The sequence below is a fragment of the Bombina bombina genome, chromosome 5 (assembly GCF_027579735.1).
Source record: "Bombina bombina isolate aBomBom1 chromosome 5, aBomBom1.pri, whole genome shotgun sequence".
Classification (NCBI taxonomy): domain Eukaryota; kingdom Metazoa; phylum Chordata; class Amphibia; order Anura; family Bombinatoridae; genus Bombina; species Bombina bombina.
The window spans coordinates 1,065,166,653-1,065,185,520 of record NC_069503.1 but is presented as its reverse complement, the minus strand read 5'-3'; the positions used below and the strand labels follow the sequence as shown (position 1 = coordinate 1,065,185,520).

The following is an 18,868-nucleotide window of genomic DNA, read 5'->3' as shown; positions in this document are numbered from 1 at the left end:
ATTAGCATGTTGAATCAAGTTAACAATGCTAGATAAATCATGATACGATACTTGTTGCGCTAAAGCTTCCAACCAAAAAGTTGAAGCAGCTGCAACATCAGCCAAAGAAATTGCAGGCCTAAGAAAATGACCTAAATATAAATAAGCTTTCCTTAGCTAAAATTCAAGTTTCCTATCTAAAGGATCTTTAAAAGAAGTACTATCTTCCGTAGGAATAGCAGTACTTTTAGCAAGTAGAGATAGCCCCATCAACTTTGGGAATCTTAAAACTCCAATCTAACTACTGGCAAAGGATACAATTTTTTTTTTTTTTAAACTTTAAAGAAGGAATAAAAGAAGTACGAGGCCTATTCCATTCCTTAGAAATCATATCAGAAATAGCATGAGGAACTGGAAAAACCTCTGGAATAACCTCAGGAGGTTTATAACAGAAATTAAACGTATACTAGTTTTAAAGGGACATTGAACCCAATTTTTTTCTTTTGTGATTCAGATAGATTGTGCAATTTTAAGCAACTTTCTAATTTACTCCTGTTATCAATTTTTCTTCGTTCTCTTGCTATTTGAAAAAGAAGACATCTAAGCTTTTTTTTTTATTCAGAACTCTGGACAGCACTTTTTTATTGGTGGATGAATTTATCCACCAATCAGCAAGGACAACCCAGGTTGTTAACCAAAAATGGGCCGGCATCTAAACTTACATTTTTGCATTTCAAATAAAGATACCAAGAGAATAAAGAAAAATTGATAATAGGAGTAAATTAGAAAGTTGCTTAAAATTTCATGATCTATCTGAATCATGAAAGAAAAAATGTGGGTTTAGTGTCCCTTTAATATCAAGTGGACTAGTCTCCTCAATATCCAATATAATCAACACTTCTTAACACAGAACAAATGTACTGCATTTAAAATAAAAAAAGTAGATTTGTTAGTGTCAATATCTGAGGAAGGATCTTCTGAATCAGATAGATGCTCATCAGAGGAATATAATTCAGTATGTTGTCGGTCATTTGAAATTTCATCAACTTTATGAGAAGTTTTAAAAGACCTTTACATTTATTAGAAGGCGGAATGGCAGACAAAGCCTTCTGAATAGAATCAGCAATAAATTCTTATAAATTCACAGGTATATTCATAGGCACATTAGATGTTTAAAAGAACAGCAACAGGCAATGTACTATTACTGATGGACACATTCTCTGCATGTAAAAGTTTTTCATGACAACTTATTACAAACCACAGCTAGAGATCAAGGGGGGTAGTTATCAAGCCGTCAACCTCAAATACGCTGCGTATTCCGCAGCGTATTTGTGGCGAGGCTGATACGCCTTAGTTATCAAAGGCTCGAGACCGGCAAAAGTAGAATTTTGTGACGTCAGCTTCGATCCGCCGGACTCAGTCCGACACAGATCGATTCTTACGTCACTCCAGATGTTCCGCACACAAGTGCGGCACATTCTCACTACTTTTGCTAGCTATCAAAAAACTAGCAGGTACGCTCGGCACTTTTACGGCCCAGCGTACCTGGTTTTCAAAGCGCCAGCCTGGAGGCGGCGGATCCCATAGGAATCAATGGGAGTCTGACCATAGCGAAAGTACAAGTTCGCTGCTGACAGACATCCCATTGATTTCTATGGGAGCTGTCTACACCTAACACCCTAACATGTACCCCGAGTCTAAACACCACTAATCTGACCCCCCCTACACCGCCGCAACTAAATAAAGTTATTACCCCCTAAACCGCTGCTCCCGGAGCCCACCGCAAGCTACTCTATACATATTAACCCCTAAACCGCCGCTCCCTGAGCCCACCGCAACTATAATAAATGTATTAACCCCTAAACCGCCGCTCCCTGAACCCGCCGCAACCTATATTAAATGTATTAACCCCTATCCTGCCCCCCCTACACCGTCGCCACCTATAATAAATTTATTAACCCCTAATCTGCCCCCCCTACACCGTCGCCACCTATAATAAATGTATTAACCCATATCCTGCCCCCCACTACGCCGCCGCCGCCACTGTAATAAAATTATTAACCCCTAAACCTAACCCTAACCCTAACGCCCCCCTAACTTAAATATTAATTAAATAAATCTAAATAAATTAACTCTTATTAACTAAATGAATCCTATTTAAAACTAAATACTTACTTATAAAATAAACCCTAATATAGCTACAATATAAATAATAATTATATTCTAGCTATCTTAGGATTTATTTTTATTTTACAGGTACCTTTCAATTTATTTTAACCATGTACAATAACTATTAAATAGTTATTAACTATTTAATAGCTTACCTAGCTAAAATAAAGAGAAATGTACCTGTGAAATAAATCCTAACCTAAGTTACAATTACACCTAACACTACACTATACTTTAATAAATTATTCCTATTTAAAAATAAATACTTACCTGTAAAATAAACCCTAAGATAGCTACAATGTAATTAATAATTATATTATAGCTATCTTAGGATTTATATTTATTTTACAGGTAACTTTGTATTTATTTTAGCTAGTTAGAATAGTTATTAAATAGTTATTAACTATTTAATAACTACCTAGCTAAAAGAAATACAAAATTACCTGTAAAATAAATCCTAACTTAAGTTACAATTAAACCTAATACTACACTATCATTAAATTAACTAAATAAACTACCTACAAAGAACTACAATGAAATACAATTACATAAACTAACTAAAGTACAAAAAATAAAAAAAGCTAAGTTACAAAAAATACAAAATTAAGTTACAAACATGTTAAAAATATTACAACAATTTTAAGCTACTTACACCTAATCTAAGCCCCCTAATAAAATAACAAACCCCCCCAAAATAAAAAAAATCCCTACCCTATTCTAAATTACATAAATTTCAAAGCTCTTTTACCTTACCAGCCCTTAAAAGGGCCATTTGTGGGGGCATGCCCCAAAAAGTTCAGCTCTTTTGCCTGTAAAATAAAAATACACCCCCCCCCCCAACATTAAAACCCACCACCCACATACCCCTAATCTAACCCAAACCCCCCTTACAAAAACCTAACACTAATCCCCTGAAGATCATCCTACCTTGAGTCGTCTTCACTCAGCCGAGCCACCGATGGAACTGAAGAGGACATCCGGAGCGGAAGAAGTTAATCCTCCAAGCGGCGCTGAAGAAATCTTCCATCCGATGAAGTCATCATCCAGGCGGCGCTGAAGAAGTCTTCGATCCGGCCGATGTCATCTTCAAAGAGGCGCTGAAGAGGTCTTCTATCCGGGCGAAGTCATCTTCCAAGCCGGGTCTTGAATCTTCCTTCCGCCGACGCGGAACCACCTTCTTCACCGACGGACTACGACGAATGACGGTTCCTTTAAGGGACGTCATCCAAGATGGCGTCCCCTCAATTCCGATTGGCTGATAGGATTCTATCAGCCAATCGGAATTAAGGTAGGAAAATCTGATTGGCTGATGGAATCAGCCAATCAGATTGAGCTCGCATTCTATTGGCTGTTCCGATCAGCCAATAGAATGCGAGCTCAATCTGATTGGCTGATTGGATCAGCCAATCGGATTGAACTTGAATCTGATTGGCTGATTCCATCAGCCAATCAGATTTTCCTACCTTAATTCCGATTGGCTGATAGAATCCTATCAGCCAATCGGAATTGAGGGGACGCCATCTTGGATGACGTCCCTTAAAGGAGCCGTCATTCGTCGTAGTCCGTCGGTGAAGAAGGTGGTTCCGCGTCGGCGGAAGGAAGATTCAAGACCCGGCTTGGAAGATGACTTCGCCCGGATAGAAGACCTCTTCAGCGCCTCTTTGAAGATGACATCGGCCGGATCGAAGACTTCTTCAGCGCCGCCTGGATGATGACTTCATCGGATGGAAGATTTCTTCAGCGCCGCTTGGAGGATTAACTTCTTCCGCTCCGGATGTCCTCTTCAGTTCCATCGGTGGCTCGGCTGAGTGAAGACGACTCAAGGTAGGATGATCTTCAGGGGATTAGTGTTAGGTTTTTGTAAGGGGGGTTTGGGTTAGATTAGGGGTATGTGGGTGGTGGGTTTTAATGTTGGGGGGGGGTTGTATTTTTATTTTACAGGCAAAAGAGCTGAACTTTTTGGGGCATGCCCCCACAAATGGCCCTTTTAAGGGCTGGTAAGGTAAAAGAGCTTTGAAATTTATGTAATTTAGAATAGGGTAGGGATTTTTTTTATTTTGGGGGGGTTTGTTATTTTATTAGGGGGCTTAGATTAGGTGTAAGTAGCTTAAAATTGTTGTAATATTTTTAACATGTTTGTAACTTAATTTTTTATTTTTTGTAACTTAGCTTTTTTTATTTTTTGTACTTTAGTTAGTTTATGTAATTGTATTTCATTGTAGTTCTTTGTAGGTAGTTTATTTAGTTAATTTAATGATAGTGTAGTATTAGGTTTAATTGTAACTTAAGTTAGGATTTATTTTACAGGTAATTTTGTATTTCTTAATAACTATTTAATAACTATTCTAACTAGCTAAAATAAATACAAAGTAACCTGTAAAATAAATATAAATCCTAAGATAGCTATAATATAATTATTAATTACATTGTAGCTATCTTAGGGTTTATTTTACAGGTAAGTATTTATTTTTAAATAGGAATAATTTATTAAAGTATAGTGTAGTGTTAGGTGTAATTGTAACTTAGGTTAGGATTTATTTCACAGGTACATTTCTCTTTATTTTAGCTAGGTAAGCTATTAAATAGTTAATAACTATTTAATAGTTATTGTACATGGTTAAAATAAATTGAAAGGTACCTGTAAAATAAAAATAAATCCTAAGATAGCTAGAATATAATTATTATTTATATTGTAGCTATATTAGGGTTTATTTTAAAGGTAAGTATTTAGTTTTAAATAGGATTCATTTAGTTAATAAGAGTTAATTTATTTAGATTTATTTAATTAATATTTAAGTTAGGGGGGCGTTATGGTTAGGGTTAGGTTTAGGGGTTAATCATTTTATTACAGTGGCGGCGGCGTAGTGGGGGGCAGGATAGGGGTTAATAAATTTATTATAGGTTGCGGCGGGTTCATGGAGCGGCGGTTTAGGGGTTAAACTATTTATTTAGTTGCGGAGAGGTGCGGGATCAGCAGGATAGGGGTTAATAATTTTATAATAGAGGGCGACGGTATAGGGGGGGGCAGGATAGGGGTTACTTAGGTATAATGTAGGTGGCAGCGGTGTCCGGGAGCGGCGGTTTAGGGGTTAATACATTTATAAGAGTTGCGGCAGGGTCTAGGAGCGGCGGTTTAGGGGTTAATACATTTATAAGAGTTGCGGCAGGGTCTAGGAGCGGCGGTTTAGGGGTTAATACATTTATAAGAGTTGCGGCGGGGTCTAGGAGCGGCGGTTTAGGGGTTAGTAACTTTATTTAGTTGCGGGGGGCTCCGGGGGCGCCGGTATAGGGGGCAGAACAGTGCAGTTTAGTGTGAGTGCTTAGTGACAGGCTAGCAATAAAGCTGGGAAAAAGCCGAAGGGCAGCGAGATCGGATGAGTGATAACTGTCACAGTCCGCTGCTCATCGCCCCGCGGCTTTTTGACAGCTTTATTTGATAACTTAGGCGAACGTATTCAAGGTCCGCGGCGGCGAAGGTAGGCGAGCTTAGGCGGACGTATTGGGCCGGCGAAGCCAGAAAAGTAGACGGCTTGATAACTAGCCCCCCAAATCTCCACACGATTACAACAAATGTACTTAGCTTTGGTAGAACTGAATCAGTCAGCAGGATTCCAACAGTGATTTCTGAGACAGGATCAGATTAAGACATATTGCAAATGTAAGAGAAAAAACAACATAAAAAGCAAAATTATCAATTTCCTTATATGGCAGTTTCAGGAATGGGAAAAAAATGCAAACAACTTAGCCTACTGATAGAGAAAAAAGGCAAGAGGCATATAGGAATGGGGTTTAAAATAATGAAAATATTTGGCGCCAAGTATGATGCACAAACAGAGAAAAAAAATTGGCGCTAACAACATCCGGAAATGACATACTGGCGTCATTGAAGACGCAACCTTGTGAAAGGACTCGCGTCGGAAATGACGAATTTGCATCAACGGACGTAACTTTGCTCCAAAAAAATCTTGCGCCAAAAATGATGCATTATAGTTTGGCAGTTCGCACCCTTGCGAGCCTAATTCTGCCCACGAATTTAAAAAGACAGTCAATTTGAAAAAGACTAAACCCCAGGTAAGAAATAAATTTTCCTAAAAAAATGCATTTCCCAGATATGAAACTGACAGTCTGCAAAAGGAAATATACTGAAACCTGAATCATGGCAAATATAAGTACAATACATATATTTAGAACTTTATATAAACACATAAAGTGCCAAACCATAGCTGAGAGTGTCTTAAGTAATGAAAACATACTTACCAAAGACACCCATCCACATATAGCAGATAGCCAAACCAGTACTGAAACAGTTATCAGTAGAGGTAATGGTATATGAGAGTATATAGTTGATCTGAAAAGTGAGGTAGGAGATGAATCTCTACGACCGATAACAGAGAACCTATGAAATAGATCCCGTGAGGAAAACCATTGCATTCAATAGGTGATAGTCCCTTCACATCCCTCGGACATTTACTGTACTCTGAGAGGAATTGGGCTTCAAAAATGCTGAGAAGCGCATATCAACGTAGAAAGCACAAACTTACTTCACCACCTCCATAGGAGGCAAAGTTTGTAAAACTGAATTGTGGGTGTGGTGAGGGGTGTATTTATAGGCATTTGAGGTTTAGGAAACTTTGCCCCTCCTGGTAGGATTGTATATCCCATACGTCACTAGCTCATGGACTCTTGCCAATTACATGAAAGAAATGAAACATTTTTATGGGAAATTACAGACAGTTGAAGACATGTTAACTAGTAACTACAGGATGTTTTGTGAGTTAACCCCTTAACTGCTGAGCCATTTCTACCCCTGTGCTAAGGTGTTTTGGAGTTTCCAGTTGCTGCACACATTTTTAACCTTTACTGTGAGAAATTAGCACATTATATACTGTATTGTAGCACCTCCAGCAGATTCAAACGGTACCATTATTTTATGTATATATCATGACATGAGAACTGTACAAAACAAATTGCAAAACATAAAAAGTGCATATTTTTAATAAACAAGCCCGTACATAAGTTTTACTGCTAACCCCTCAGCCCACAGGCTACCCCATAGAGCCTCCTCCAATCGATTCACTGTGCTTCAGGCTGCTGCGGAATTGACTTATGAATTGGAATACAGGTCAGCGTTAATTTTCTGAGAATGGATGTGAAATGCAACTTATTTGCGAATATTTATTTTCAAAAAGAGAATCAATTGCAGAAGATTCATGCTGTGCCTTTTCCAGCCCTTGGAAACTCCTGTGACATAAGGCACAGTGTGTACTTTTCAGGGGAATGCTCAGCAGTGGAATATACCATATACAATGGGGGATACAAAATTTCAGCACAAGTATAGACTACTTTTTTGTGTATATATATATCCAACAGTCTATTTATTAACTTGGGTATCAGTGGCATCTTTTGTAGAGTGAGATGGTAGGGAATGTCCAAGCTAGTTCATTACGCGCACAAGTACTAAGGAAAAAGAAAAATCTACTTATGGACGTACTTTTATTGAGCACAAGTCAGTTTTCACACTTGTTGTGACGTCATCATGACGGCCAGAGCATACGCTCTAAGTTGAAAGGAGTGAGACTGGATGGTCCCATTTATAGGAAATATTCAAAGGGGCATAGGTAATACAATTATAAACAGAGATTTCCCAAAAAAATATTTACAAAGAAAACAATGTGTTTTGATTGATCAGTCACCAACCAAGCAAGCGCTACCCATGCGCTGAACCAAAAATGGGCCTGCTCCTAAACATACATTCCTGCTTTTTCAAATAAAGATACCAAGAGAATGAAGAAAAATTGACAATAGGAGTAAATCTATCTGAATCATGAAAGAAAGAAAAAAACAAAATTTATGCTTACCTGATAAATTTCTTTCTCTTGTGGTGTATCCAGTCCACGGGTTCATCCATTACTTGTGGGATATTCTCCTTCCCAACATGAAGTTGCAAGAGGACACCCACAGCAGAGCTGTCTATATAGCTCCTCCCCTAACTGCCACCCCAAGACAAGCAAGAAAAAAGGAGAAACTATAGGGTGCAGTGGTGACTGTAGTTTAAAAATAAAAAACACCTGCCTTAAAGTGGCGGGCCGTGGACTGGATACACCACAAGAGAAAGAAATTTATCAGGCAAGCATAAATTTTGTTTTCTCTTGTAAGGTGTATCCAGTCCACGGGTTCATCCATTACTTGTGGGATACCAATACCAAAGCTTTAGGACACGGATGAAGGGAGGGACAAGGCAGGAACTTAAACGGAAGGCACCACTGCCTGCAAGACCTTTCTCCCAAAAATAGCCTCCGAGGAAGCAAAAGTATCAAATTTGTAGAATTTAGAAAAAGTATGAAGCGAAGACCAAGTCGACGCTTTACAAATCTGTTCAACAGAGGCCTCATTTTTAAAAGCCCATGTGGAAGCTACCGCTCTAGTGGAATGAGCTGTAATTCTTTCAGGAGGCTGCTGGCCAGCAGTCTCATAAGCTAAACGGAATATGCTTCTCAGCCAAAAAGAAAGAGAAGATGCCGAAGCCTTTTGGCCTCTCCTCTGTCCAGAGTAGACAACAAACAATGCAGATGTTTGACGAAAATCCTTAGTAGCTTGTAAATAAAACTTTAAAGCACGAACCACGTCAAGATTGTGTAATAGACGTTCCTTCTTTGAAGAAGGATTAGGACACAGTGACGGAACAACAATCTCCTGATTGATATTCTTATTAGATACCACCTTAGGAAGAAACCCAGGTTTGGTACGCAAAACTACCTTATCTGCATGGAAGATCAGGTAAGGGGAATCACACTGTAAGGCAGATAACTCTGAAACTCTTCGAGCCGAAGAGATAGCTACCAAAAACAGAACTTCCCAAGATAAAAGCCTGATATCTATGGAATGCAGAGGTTCAAACGGAACCCCTTGAAGAACTTTAAGAACTAAATTTAAACTTTATGGCGGAGCAACAGGTTTAAACACAGGCTTGATTCTAACTAAAGCCTGACAAAACGCCTGAATGTCTGGAACATCTGCCAGACGCTTGTGCAGAAGAATAGACAGAGCAGAAATCTGTCCCTTTAAGGAACTAGCTGACAATCCCTTCTCCAATCCTTCTTGGATAAAGGATAATATCCTAGGAATCCTGACCTTACTCCATGAGTAACCCTTGGATTCACACCAATGAAGATATTTACACCATATCTTATGATAGATTTTCCTGGTGACAGGCTTTCGAGCCTGAATTAAGGTATCAATGACCGACTCGGAGAAACAACGTTTTGATAAAATCAAGCGTTCAATCTCCAAGCAGTCAGCCGCAGATAAATTAGATTTGGATGTTTGAATGGACCTTGGAGTAGAAGGTCCTGCCTCAGCGGCAGAGTCCATGGTGGAAAGGATGACATGTCCACCAGATCTGCATACCAAGTCCTGCGTGGCCACGCAGGTACTATCAAAATCACCGAAGCCCTCTCCTGCTTGATCTTGGCAATCAGACGAGGGAGGAGAGGAAATGGTGGGAATACATAAGCCAGGCTGAAGGAACAGGGCACTGCTAGAGCATCTATCAGCGCTGCCTGGGGATCCCTTGACCTGGACCCGTAACAAGGAAACTTGCCGTTTTGACGAGACGCCATCAGATCCAGTTCTGGTTTGCCCCATAGTTGAATCAGCTGGGCAAATACCTCCGGATGGAGCTCACACTCCCCCGGATGAAAAGTCTGCCGACTTAGAAAATCCGCCTCCCAGTTCTCTACTCCTGGGATATGGATAGCTGAGAGATGGCAAGAGTGAACCTCTGCCCATAGAATTATCTTTGAAACCTCCAACATTGCCAGGGGGCTTCTTGTTCCCCCCTGATGGTTGATATAGGCTACAGTCGTAATATTGTCCGACTGAAATCTGATGAACCTGACCGCAGCTAGTTGAGGCCAAGCCTGAAGAGCATTGAATATCACTCTCAGTTCCAGAATATTTATCGGAAGGAGGGCTTCCTCCTGAGTCCACGAACCCTGAGCCTTCAGGGAGTTCCAGACTGCGCCCCAGCCCAGAAGGCTGGCATCTGTCGTCACTATAGTCCACTCTGGCCTGCGGAAACTCATTCCCCTGGACAGATGGACCCGAGATAACCACAAGAGAAGAGAATCCCTGGTCTCTTGATCCAGATTTAGCAGAGGGGACAAATCTGTGTAGTCCCCATTCCACTGATTGAGCATGCAAAGTTGCAGTGGTCTGAGATGTAGGCGGGCAAACGGAACTATGTCCATTGCCGCTACCATTAAGCCATTACTTCCATACACTGAGCCACTGACGGCCGATAAGAGGAATGACGAGCATGGCAGGAAGTTCGAAGCTTTGATAACCTGACCAGAAGGCTGGCATCTGTCGTCACTATAGTCCACTCTTGCCTGCGGAAACTCATTCCCCTGGACAGTTGGACCCGAGATAACCACCAGAGAAGAGAATCCCTGGTCTCTTGATCCAGATTTAGCAGAGGGGACAAATCTGTGTAGTCCCCATTCCACTGATTGAGCATGCAAAGTTGCAGTGGTCTGAGATGTAGGCGGGCAAACGGAACTATGTCCATTGCTGCTACCATTAAGCCGATTACTTCCATACACTGAGCCACTGACGTCCGAGAAGTGGAATGAAGAGCACGGCAGGAAGTTCTAAGATTTGATAACCTGACCTCTGTCAGAAAATTTTTCATTTCTACTGAATCTATCAGTGTTCCTAGGAAGGAAACTCTTGTGAGAGGGGAGAGAGAACTCTTTTCTTCGTTCACCTTCCACCCGTGAGACCTCAGAAAGGCCAGAACAATGTCCGTATGGGGCTTGGCAATTTGAAAAGTCGACGCCTGTATCAGAATGTCGTCTAGGTAAGGAGCCACCGCTATGCCCCGTGGCCTTAGAACTGCCAGTAGGGACCCTAGAACCTTTGTAAAGATTCTTAGTGCCGTGGCTAACCCGAAGGGAAGAGCCACAAACTGGTAATGCCTGTCTAAGAAGGCGAACCTGAGGAACTGATTATGATCTCTGTGAATCGGAATGTGGAGATAAGCATCCTTTAAGTCCACGGTAGTCATATATTGACCCTCCTGGATCATAGGGAGGATGGTTCGGATAGTCTCCATCTTGAAGGATGGGACCCTGAGAAATTTGTTCAGGATCTTGAGATCCAAGATTGGTCTGAAAGTTCCCTCTTTTTTGGGGGATTTGAATAGAAGCCCTGCCCCTGTTCCTCCCTTGGAACTGGATGGATCACTCCCATAACCAGTAGGTCTTGAACACAACGTAAGAATGCCTCTCTCTTTATCTGGTTTACAGATAATTGTGAGAGATGAAATCTCCCCTTTGGAGATGAAGCTTTGAAGTCCAGAAGATATCCCTGGGAAACAATCTCTAATGCCCAGGGATCCTGGACGTCTCTTGCCCAAGCCTGGGCGAAGAGAGAAAGTCTGCCCCCTACTAGATCCGTTCCCGGATCGGGGGCTACTCCTTCATGCTGTCTTAGAGGCGGCAGCAGGTTTTTTGGCCTGCTTCCCCTTGTTCCAAGCCTGGTTCGGTCTCCAGACTGGTTTGGACTGGGCAAAATTTCCCTCTTGTTTTGCATTAGAGGAAGCTGAAGCTGCGCCACTCTTGAAGTTTCGAAATGAACGAAAATTATTCTGTTTGGTCCTTAATTTATTGGACCTACCCTGAGGAAGGGCGTGACCTTTTCCTCCAGTAATATCAGAAATTATCTCCTTCAGGCCCGGCCCGAATAGGGTCTGCCCTTTGAAGGGGATGTTAAGAAGCTTAGACTTTGAAGTAACGTCTGCTGACCAGGACTTAAGCCATAGCGCCCTGCGCGCCAGAATGGCAAAACCTGAATTCTTAGCCGTTAGTTTGGTTAGATGAAAAACGGCATCAGAAATAAAGGAATTAGCTAACTTGAAAGCTTTAATCCTGTCTAAAATATAATCTAACGGGGTCTCAACCTGTAGAGCCTCCTCAAGAGACTCGAACCAAAAAGCCGCTGCAGCAGTAACTGGGGCAATGCATGCAAGAGGCTGGAGAATAAAACCTTGATGGATAAAAAATTTCTTAAGGAGACCCTCCAATTTTTTATCCATAGGATCTAAGAAAGCACAACTGTCCTCGACGGGGATAGTTGTACGCTTAGCTAGGGTAGAAACAGCACCCTCCACCTTAGGGACTGTCTGCCACGAGTCCCAAATAGCGACATCTATGGGAAACATCTTTTTAAAAGCAGGAGGGGGAGAGAATGGAACACCTGGTCTATCCCATTCCTTAGTAATAATTTCCGAAAACCTCTTAGGGACAGGAAAAACATCAGTGTAAACAGGCACTGCAAAGTGTTTGTCAATTTTACCCACTTTCTCTGGAACTACAATGGGGTCACAGTCATCCAGAGTCGCTAAAACCTCCCTGAGCAATAAGCGGAGGTGTTCAAGCTTAAATTTAAAGGCTGTCATTTCAGAATCGGACTGTATTAATGTCTTCCCTAAATCTGAAATCTCACCCTCAGACAGCAACTCCCTTGCCACGGCTTCGGAGCATTGTGAGGGTATATCGGACATAGCTACTAAAGCGTCAGAGAGCTCTGTATTTGTTCTAGCCCCAGAGCTGTCTCTCTTTCCTTGTAACCCTGGCAGTTTGGACAATACCTCTGTGAGGGTATTAGTCATAACTGCCGCCATGTCTTGTAAGGTAAACGCATTGGACGCGTTAGATGTACTTGGCGTCACTTGAGCGGGAGTTATAGGTTCTGACACGTGGGGAGAGCTAGATGGCATAACCTCTCTTTTGTCAGTCTGAGAAACCTCTGGTGATAAATCTTTAAATGCCAGAATATGGTCTTTATAATTTATAGAAATTTCAGTACATTTGGTACACATTCTAAGAGGGGGTTCCACAATGGCTTCTAAACATATTGAACAAGAAGTTTCCTCTATGTCAGACATATTTAACAGACTAGTAATGAGACCAGCAAGCTTGGAAAACACTTTAATAAATGTGAAACAGCAATTAAACAAAAACGGTACTGTGCCTTTAAGAGAAAAAAACTATCACATAAACTGCAAAACAGTGTTAAAAAGTAGTAAACTCTTCGAAATTTTTACAGTGTGTATAAGGGACTAAAGCAACTTTGCACCCACTTGCAAATGGATGATTAACCCTTTAGGCCCCAAACCGGATTTGAAAAACGTTAAAAAGCGTTAATAAACAGTTAAACACCTTGCCACAGCTCTGCTGTGGCTCCTACCTGCTCTCAAATACGATTTAGGGAAGAAATAAGCCCTCTATAGTGGTCCTCAGATGCCAGAGGACTCCTTTAGGGAAGCTGGATGTCTCAGTCTGAATATGAACTGTGCATCCAGAGCGCGAAAATAGGCCCCTCCCACCATGCACTCGATGTCAGAGGGCCTTAAGAAAATACTCCTAGGAGTATCTGACTAGCCATGTGGAAACTAGGCCCCAAAAAACGATTTATCACCCTCAGAGAAAAAACGTTCTTTCTATATAACATGTAAACGTTTTGTCACTAAGAAATATGAGTATTAACATGAATATTACCCTTTTTTGTAAGCATGATCCCAGTCGTTGTTAAATCACTGCATCAGGCTTACCTCAATTATACAAGGCTCTGTCAGCATTTTCTAGATCTTATCATCTCTCTAGAAATAAATATACTGAACATACCTCAAAGCAGGTAATCTGCAGACCGTTCCCCCAACTGAAGTCTTTCCCATACTCTTCAGTTATGCTTGAGAACAGCAATGGACCTTAGTTACAAACCGCTAAGATCATCAACCTCCAGGCAGATTCTTCTTCTAATTTCTGCCTGGGAGTAAAACAGTACGACGCCGGTACTGTTTAAAAATAACAAACTCTTGATTGAAGGTAAAAACTACACTAAGTCACCACATATCTCTTATACTTCCTATCTTGTCGAGAGTTGCAAGAGAATGACTGGGGGTGGCAGTTAGGGGAGGGAGCTATATAGACAGCTCTGCTGTGGGTGTCCTCTTGCAACTTCCTGTTGGGAAGGAGAATATCCCACAAGTAATGGATGAACCCGTGGACTGGATACACCTTACAAGAGAAATGGGTTTTATATCCATTTAACCCCTTAGTGACCAGACCGTTTTTCAATTTTCTTACAGTTAAGGACCAGGGCTGTTTTTACATTTCTACGGTGTTTGTGTTTAGCTGTAATTTTCCTCTTACTCATTTACTGTACCCACACATATTATATACTGTACTGTTTTTCTCACCATTAAATGGACTTTCTAAAGATACCATTATTTTCATCATATCTTATAATTTACTATAAATTTGTTTTATAAAATATGATGAAAAAATTGAACCCCCCCCCCCACACACACATTTTTTCTAACTGTCTTTATATTTTAAAGTCTTAGATAAACAAGAAGAACAAAACTGCATAGGCAAACAATTTGGGCTTCTAAACAAAGTAACCATTTATCCATGGAGCTGGACTGATTGCAACAGCCAAAAGGATTTTTTCAACCTTAATTCCGATTGTCTGATAGAATTCTATCAGCCAATCGGAATCTAAGGGACGCCATCTTGGATGACGTCATTTAAAGGAACATTCAGTGTTGAAGAAGACGTTGACCTCTTCGGTCAACGTCTTCTTCAACACTGAATGTTCCTTTAAATGACGTCATCCAAGATGGCGTCCCTCCGCGTCGGATGTCTTGAAGAAGGAGCCGCTCCGCGCCAGATGGATGAAGATAGAAGATGCCGTCTGGATGAAGACTTCTGCCCGGCTGGATGAAGACTTCTGCTGGCTTCGATAAGGACTTCTGCCGCTTCGTTGAGGATGGATGTCGGCTCTTTAGAAACTGTAACTGGATCTATGGGGGTTAGTGTTAGGCTTTTTTAAGGGTTTATTGGGTGGGTTTTAGTTTTAGATTAGGGTTTGGGCTTTTGAAAAAGAGCTAAATGCCCTTTTAAGGGCAATGCCCATACAAATGCCCTTTTCAGGGCAATTGGGAGCTTAGGTTTTTTAGATTAGGTTTTTATTTGGGGGGTTGGTTGTGTGGGTGGTGTGTTTTACTGTTGGGGGGTATTTGTATTTTTTATTTATAGGTAAAAGAGCTGATTTCTTTGGGGCAAAGCCCTGCAAAAGGCCCTTTTAAGGGCCATTAGTAGTTTATTGTAGGCTAGGTTTTTTTTATTTTATTTTTTTTGGGGGGGGGGGGTTATTTTCATAGGGCTCTTAGATTAGGTGTAATTAGTTTAAATATATGATAATTTATTTTTTGTAACTTAGTGGGGGGTTTTTTTTTTTGTAACTTTGTAATTTGTAATAGTAAATTTAAATAATTTGAGTAGGGTTAGGTTTCTAAATATATAATATAGTTTAATGTAATTTTAGTATAATAGGGTAGATTAATTATTAGTCTAATATAGTTTAATGTAATTTTAGTATAATAGGGTAGATTAATTATTAGTTTAATAAAGTTTAATTTAAATCTAAAGGTAAATTTAAATTTATTATAAGATAGGGATAAGTTAATATTCAATATAAAGCTAGCGGGTTGTTAGGTTTAGGGGTTAATAGGTTTAGTAAGTGGTACTGATGTGGGAGGCCAGGGGTTTAGGGGTTAATAGCAGCGGGATAGGGCTTAATACTTTTATGTAGGTGGCGGCGATGTCGGGTCGGCAGATTAGGGGTTAATAACATAATGTAGGTGGCAGCGGTGTAGGGGGCGGCAGATTAGGGGTTAATAAGTATAATGTAGGTGGTGGCGATGTTGGGGCGGCAGATTAGGGGTGTTTAGACTCAGGGTATATGTTAGGGTGTTAGGTGTAAACATAACTTTTATTCTCCCATAGGAATCAATAGGATATCGGGCAGCAGCGAACATAGCTTTCGCTGCTTTCAGACTCCCATTGATTCCTATGGCATCCGCCGCGAAAAGCAGATATGCTGGGCCGGAATAGTGGCGAGCGTACCTGTTAGACATTTGTTAACTAGCACCACACTTTTATTATTCCCAGTAGTGAAGGAGTTAGGTAACTTGTAAGGTTAATTTTAGCTTTAGTGTATAGATTAACCTCCAACCTGACCCCTCCCAAGCAGCTCTCTTAATCTACCCCACCCACCAATGGTCACCACCATCTTAAGTACTGGCAGAAAGTCTGCCAGTATGAAAATAAGGCGCTTTTTTGTTTTATATTTTCTGCATTGTAGGATCCCCCCCAACCTCCCTGATCCCCCCCCCCCCAAACAGCTCTCTAAACCTCCCCCCTCTACCTATTAGCCGCCATCTTAGGTAATTTATATTTATTTTATTTAATAAATAAACCAATATAAAAAAATTTATGTAGTGTAGCTGCCCCCCCTCATTACCCTCCCCCTCCCAGTTTGCTTTCCCACCCTTTATACCCTTTTGCACTATAGGAGCCCCCCTCTCCCTCCTTCCCCCCCCCCCCCACACTTCTGCTCTACATATTATTTTTCTGCAGCATAGCGATACACTAAGAGCGGCTGAAGAGATCACTGATCGCTTCCAGCGCTCTTTTTACCGGATGATGTCCCAGGTACGTCCATGGTCACAAACTGACAGTTTTTCCATAATTTACCTGGCATGTCATTGGTCCTTAAGGGGTTAAATAAGTACTTTGCTTATAGCCCAGACAGGACAAGTTTCTGTCTCTGCTGCCTCCACTGTTACTGTTAAATTTTGACATTTGTATTACATTTCATAGTGAGGCTGCATTATGCTTATTATGTCTAAATTGTTAGCTAGTATTTATCAATACACCTGTCTGCAAAACAACATACTGATTCATACAGAATATTTGAAAGGGTTAAATAGTAATTTAAACTTTTTTGTTTTTTTTCAACCCATTTTAGCTCACTAAAAACAGAGTCCAATTTAGAAGTGCTCAAGTCAATACCCAGCGAGAGATTGATGATTGAGACAGGTAAGATTTACATCATCTAATTAAAAGGTACATTGTACTTATTATACACATGAAAGAGCATCATTTCCATGTTGTTTTTCTGATGTAAAAACTGTTTGAATTTAAACAGATACTGCAGTATTGTATTTGTACTTCCTGCTAATTCTCACTGACTGATAAGAACGACTGACACTTCTTTACTCGGGGAGATGGGCATTAGTTTATTTAGGCAAGAAAAAGGGTTTAGAAAAATTGAAATATCCTTAGATATAACAAAACAACAGATGACTACACTGTCTCTAACACTACTTAGCATCCTTTTGCTGCAAGGGAGGACACAGTCTTATGCTATCGTTCCACTTCCAGTGTTTCCCTTATCCAGTCCTCTGGGAATACTAACAGACCAGATCTGAATTATTTCCCTGCTTAAAGTGAAAGTCAACCCTAGCGTTTGTGAAACACTAGGATTGACTATTGAAACAAATACAGGAGACTTTCATTCATGAAGTTTGTTTCAAGCGATCGCCGCTCTAAGCTGCTATGGTAGCACACGGCAGATCGCGGTTTTGCTAAGTTGACGTTTTCACCTTTTAGCCAATAGACGTGCGGTAAATCCGGCTCGTCTCCCTAGCAAAACAGCGATCTGCCAGTGGGTTGCCTTAACAGCTCAGAGCAGCGATCGCTTGAAACAAATAAAGGAGCTTTCTCATTAAGTATGTTATACTTTATGAATGAAAGTCCCCTTTATTTGTTTTAAATGTCAATCCATGTGTTTTACAAACACTAGGCTTGACTTTCACTTTGAGTGAAGCTACTTAACAATCCAAGAAGCGAACAACTCAAAACTTAGCCTATTAGGAGCCAACATAATACAGCTGTCAGAATCTGTATTTTATTTGTTCTTGTAACATTAAACATTTATTTCCAGTAGGGATTTTTACATGACTAAACAAAAAGATCATTCTAGTCACTTTCAAATGTGTCCCAGATTTGATTAGGATTGACATTACAGCAGTGACGTCAGAGGCTGGTGAGGCAGTGGCTAGGATACACCTTCATTCTTTAGATATCCTTTGTTGAAGAACTAGCAATGCACATGGGTGAGCCAATCACAAGGTATCTATGTGCAGCCACCAATCAGCTACGGAGCATATTTAGATATGTTTTCAACAAAGGATATCAAAAGAATGAAGAAAATTAGATATTAGATGTAAGTTGGAAAGTTATTTAAAATTTCATGCTCTTCCTAAATCATGAAAGAAAATATGGGTTTCATGTCCCTTTAAATGGTGTCTTGGAAAACTGGTCAACTTAGTAAACATCTGATTTTAGTCTAAAGGATTGTAACAGAAACTCTTGCCAGATAAAAAAAAAATGCTTGCTCTGATTATGAGATCTAGAAATCCATGCCCATTAAAATGTTTTAAACATACTTTTTACTTTAATGCTGCAAATTATGCTTATAGATTCCTTCATTATTCAGTAAATATAAAAATGTCTTGATCCAGTGGAGGCTGGTGAAATTTAAAGATGGTGGAGCGCTTGACCCCACCCCTTTAAATAAAGCCACACCATCAGATGGCGCTACCAATTAATTAATTAAATAAATAAAAGGTAGACAGAAACACAGAAAAGCACTCGGGGGGGGGGGGGGGGAGAGGGGGAGAGAGAGACAAGAGGGTTAGAGAGAAAGAGAGAGACACACAATCACACACAGAGGGTGAGAGAGAGAGAGAAAAAGAGAGACACAATCACACACAGAGGGTTAGAGAGAGAGAGAGAGAGAGAGAGAG

General features: G+C 40.5%; 1 protein-coding gene across 2 annotated transcripts in view; it reads left to right on the top strand.

Moving 5' to 3' along the window:
• Nucleotides 1–18,868, top strand: part of TATDN1 (TatD DNase domain containing 1) — a 106,314-nt gene that overhangs the window by 62,575 nt on the left and 24,871 nt on the right. For both annotated transcript variants that reach the window (XM_053715341.1, XM_053715342.1), the window contains one exon: nt 17,026–17,096. In XM_053715341.1, the coding sequence (XP_053571316.1) occupies nt 17,026–17,096 (71 nt within the window). The remainder of the gene's footprint in view (nt 1–17,025; nt 17,097–18,868) is intronic.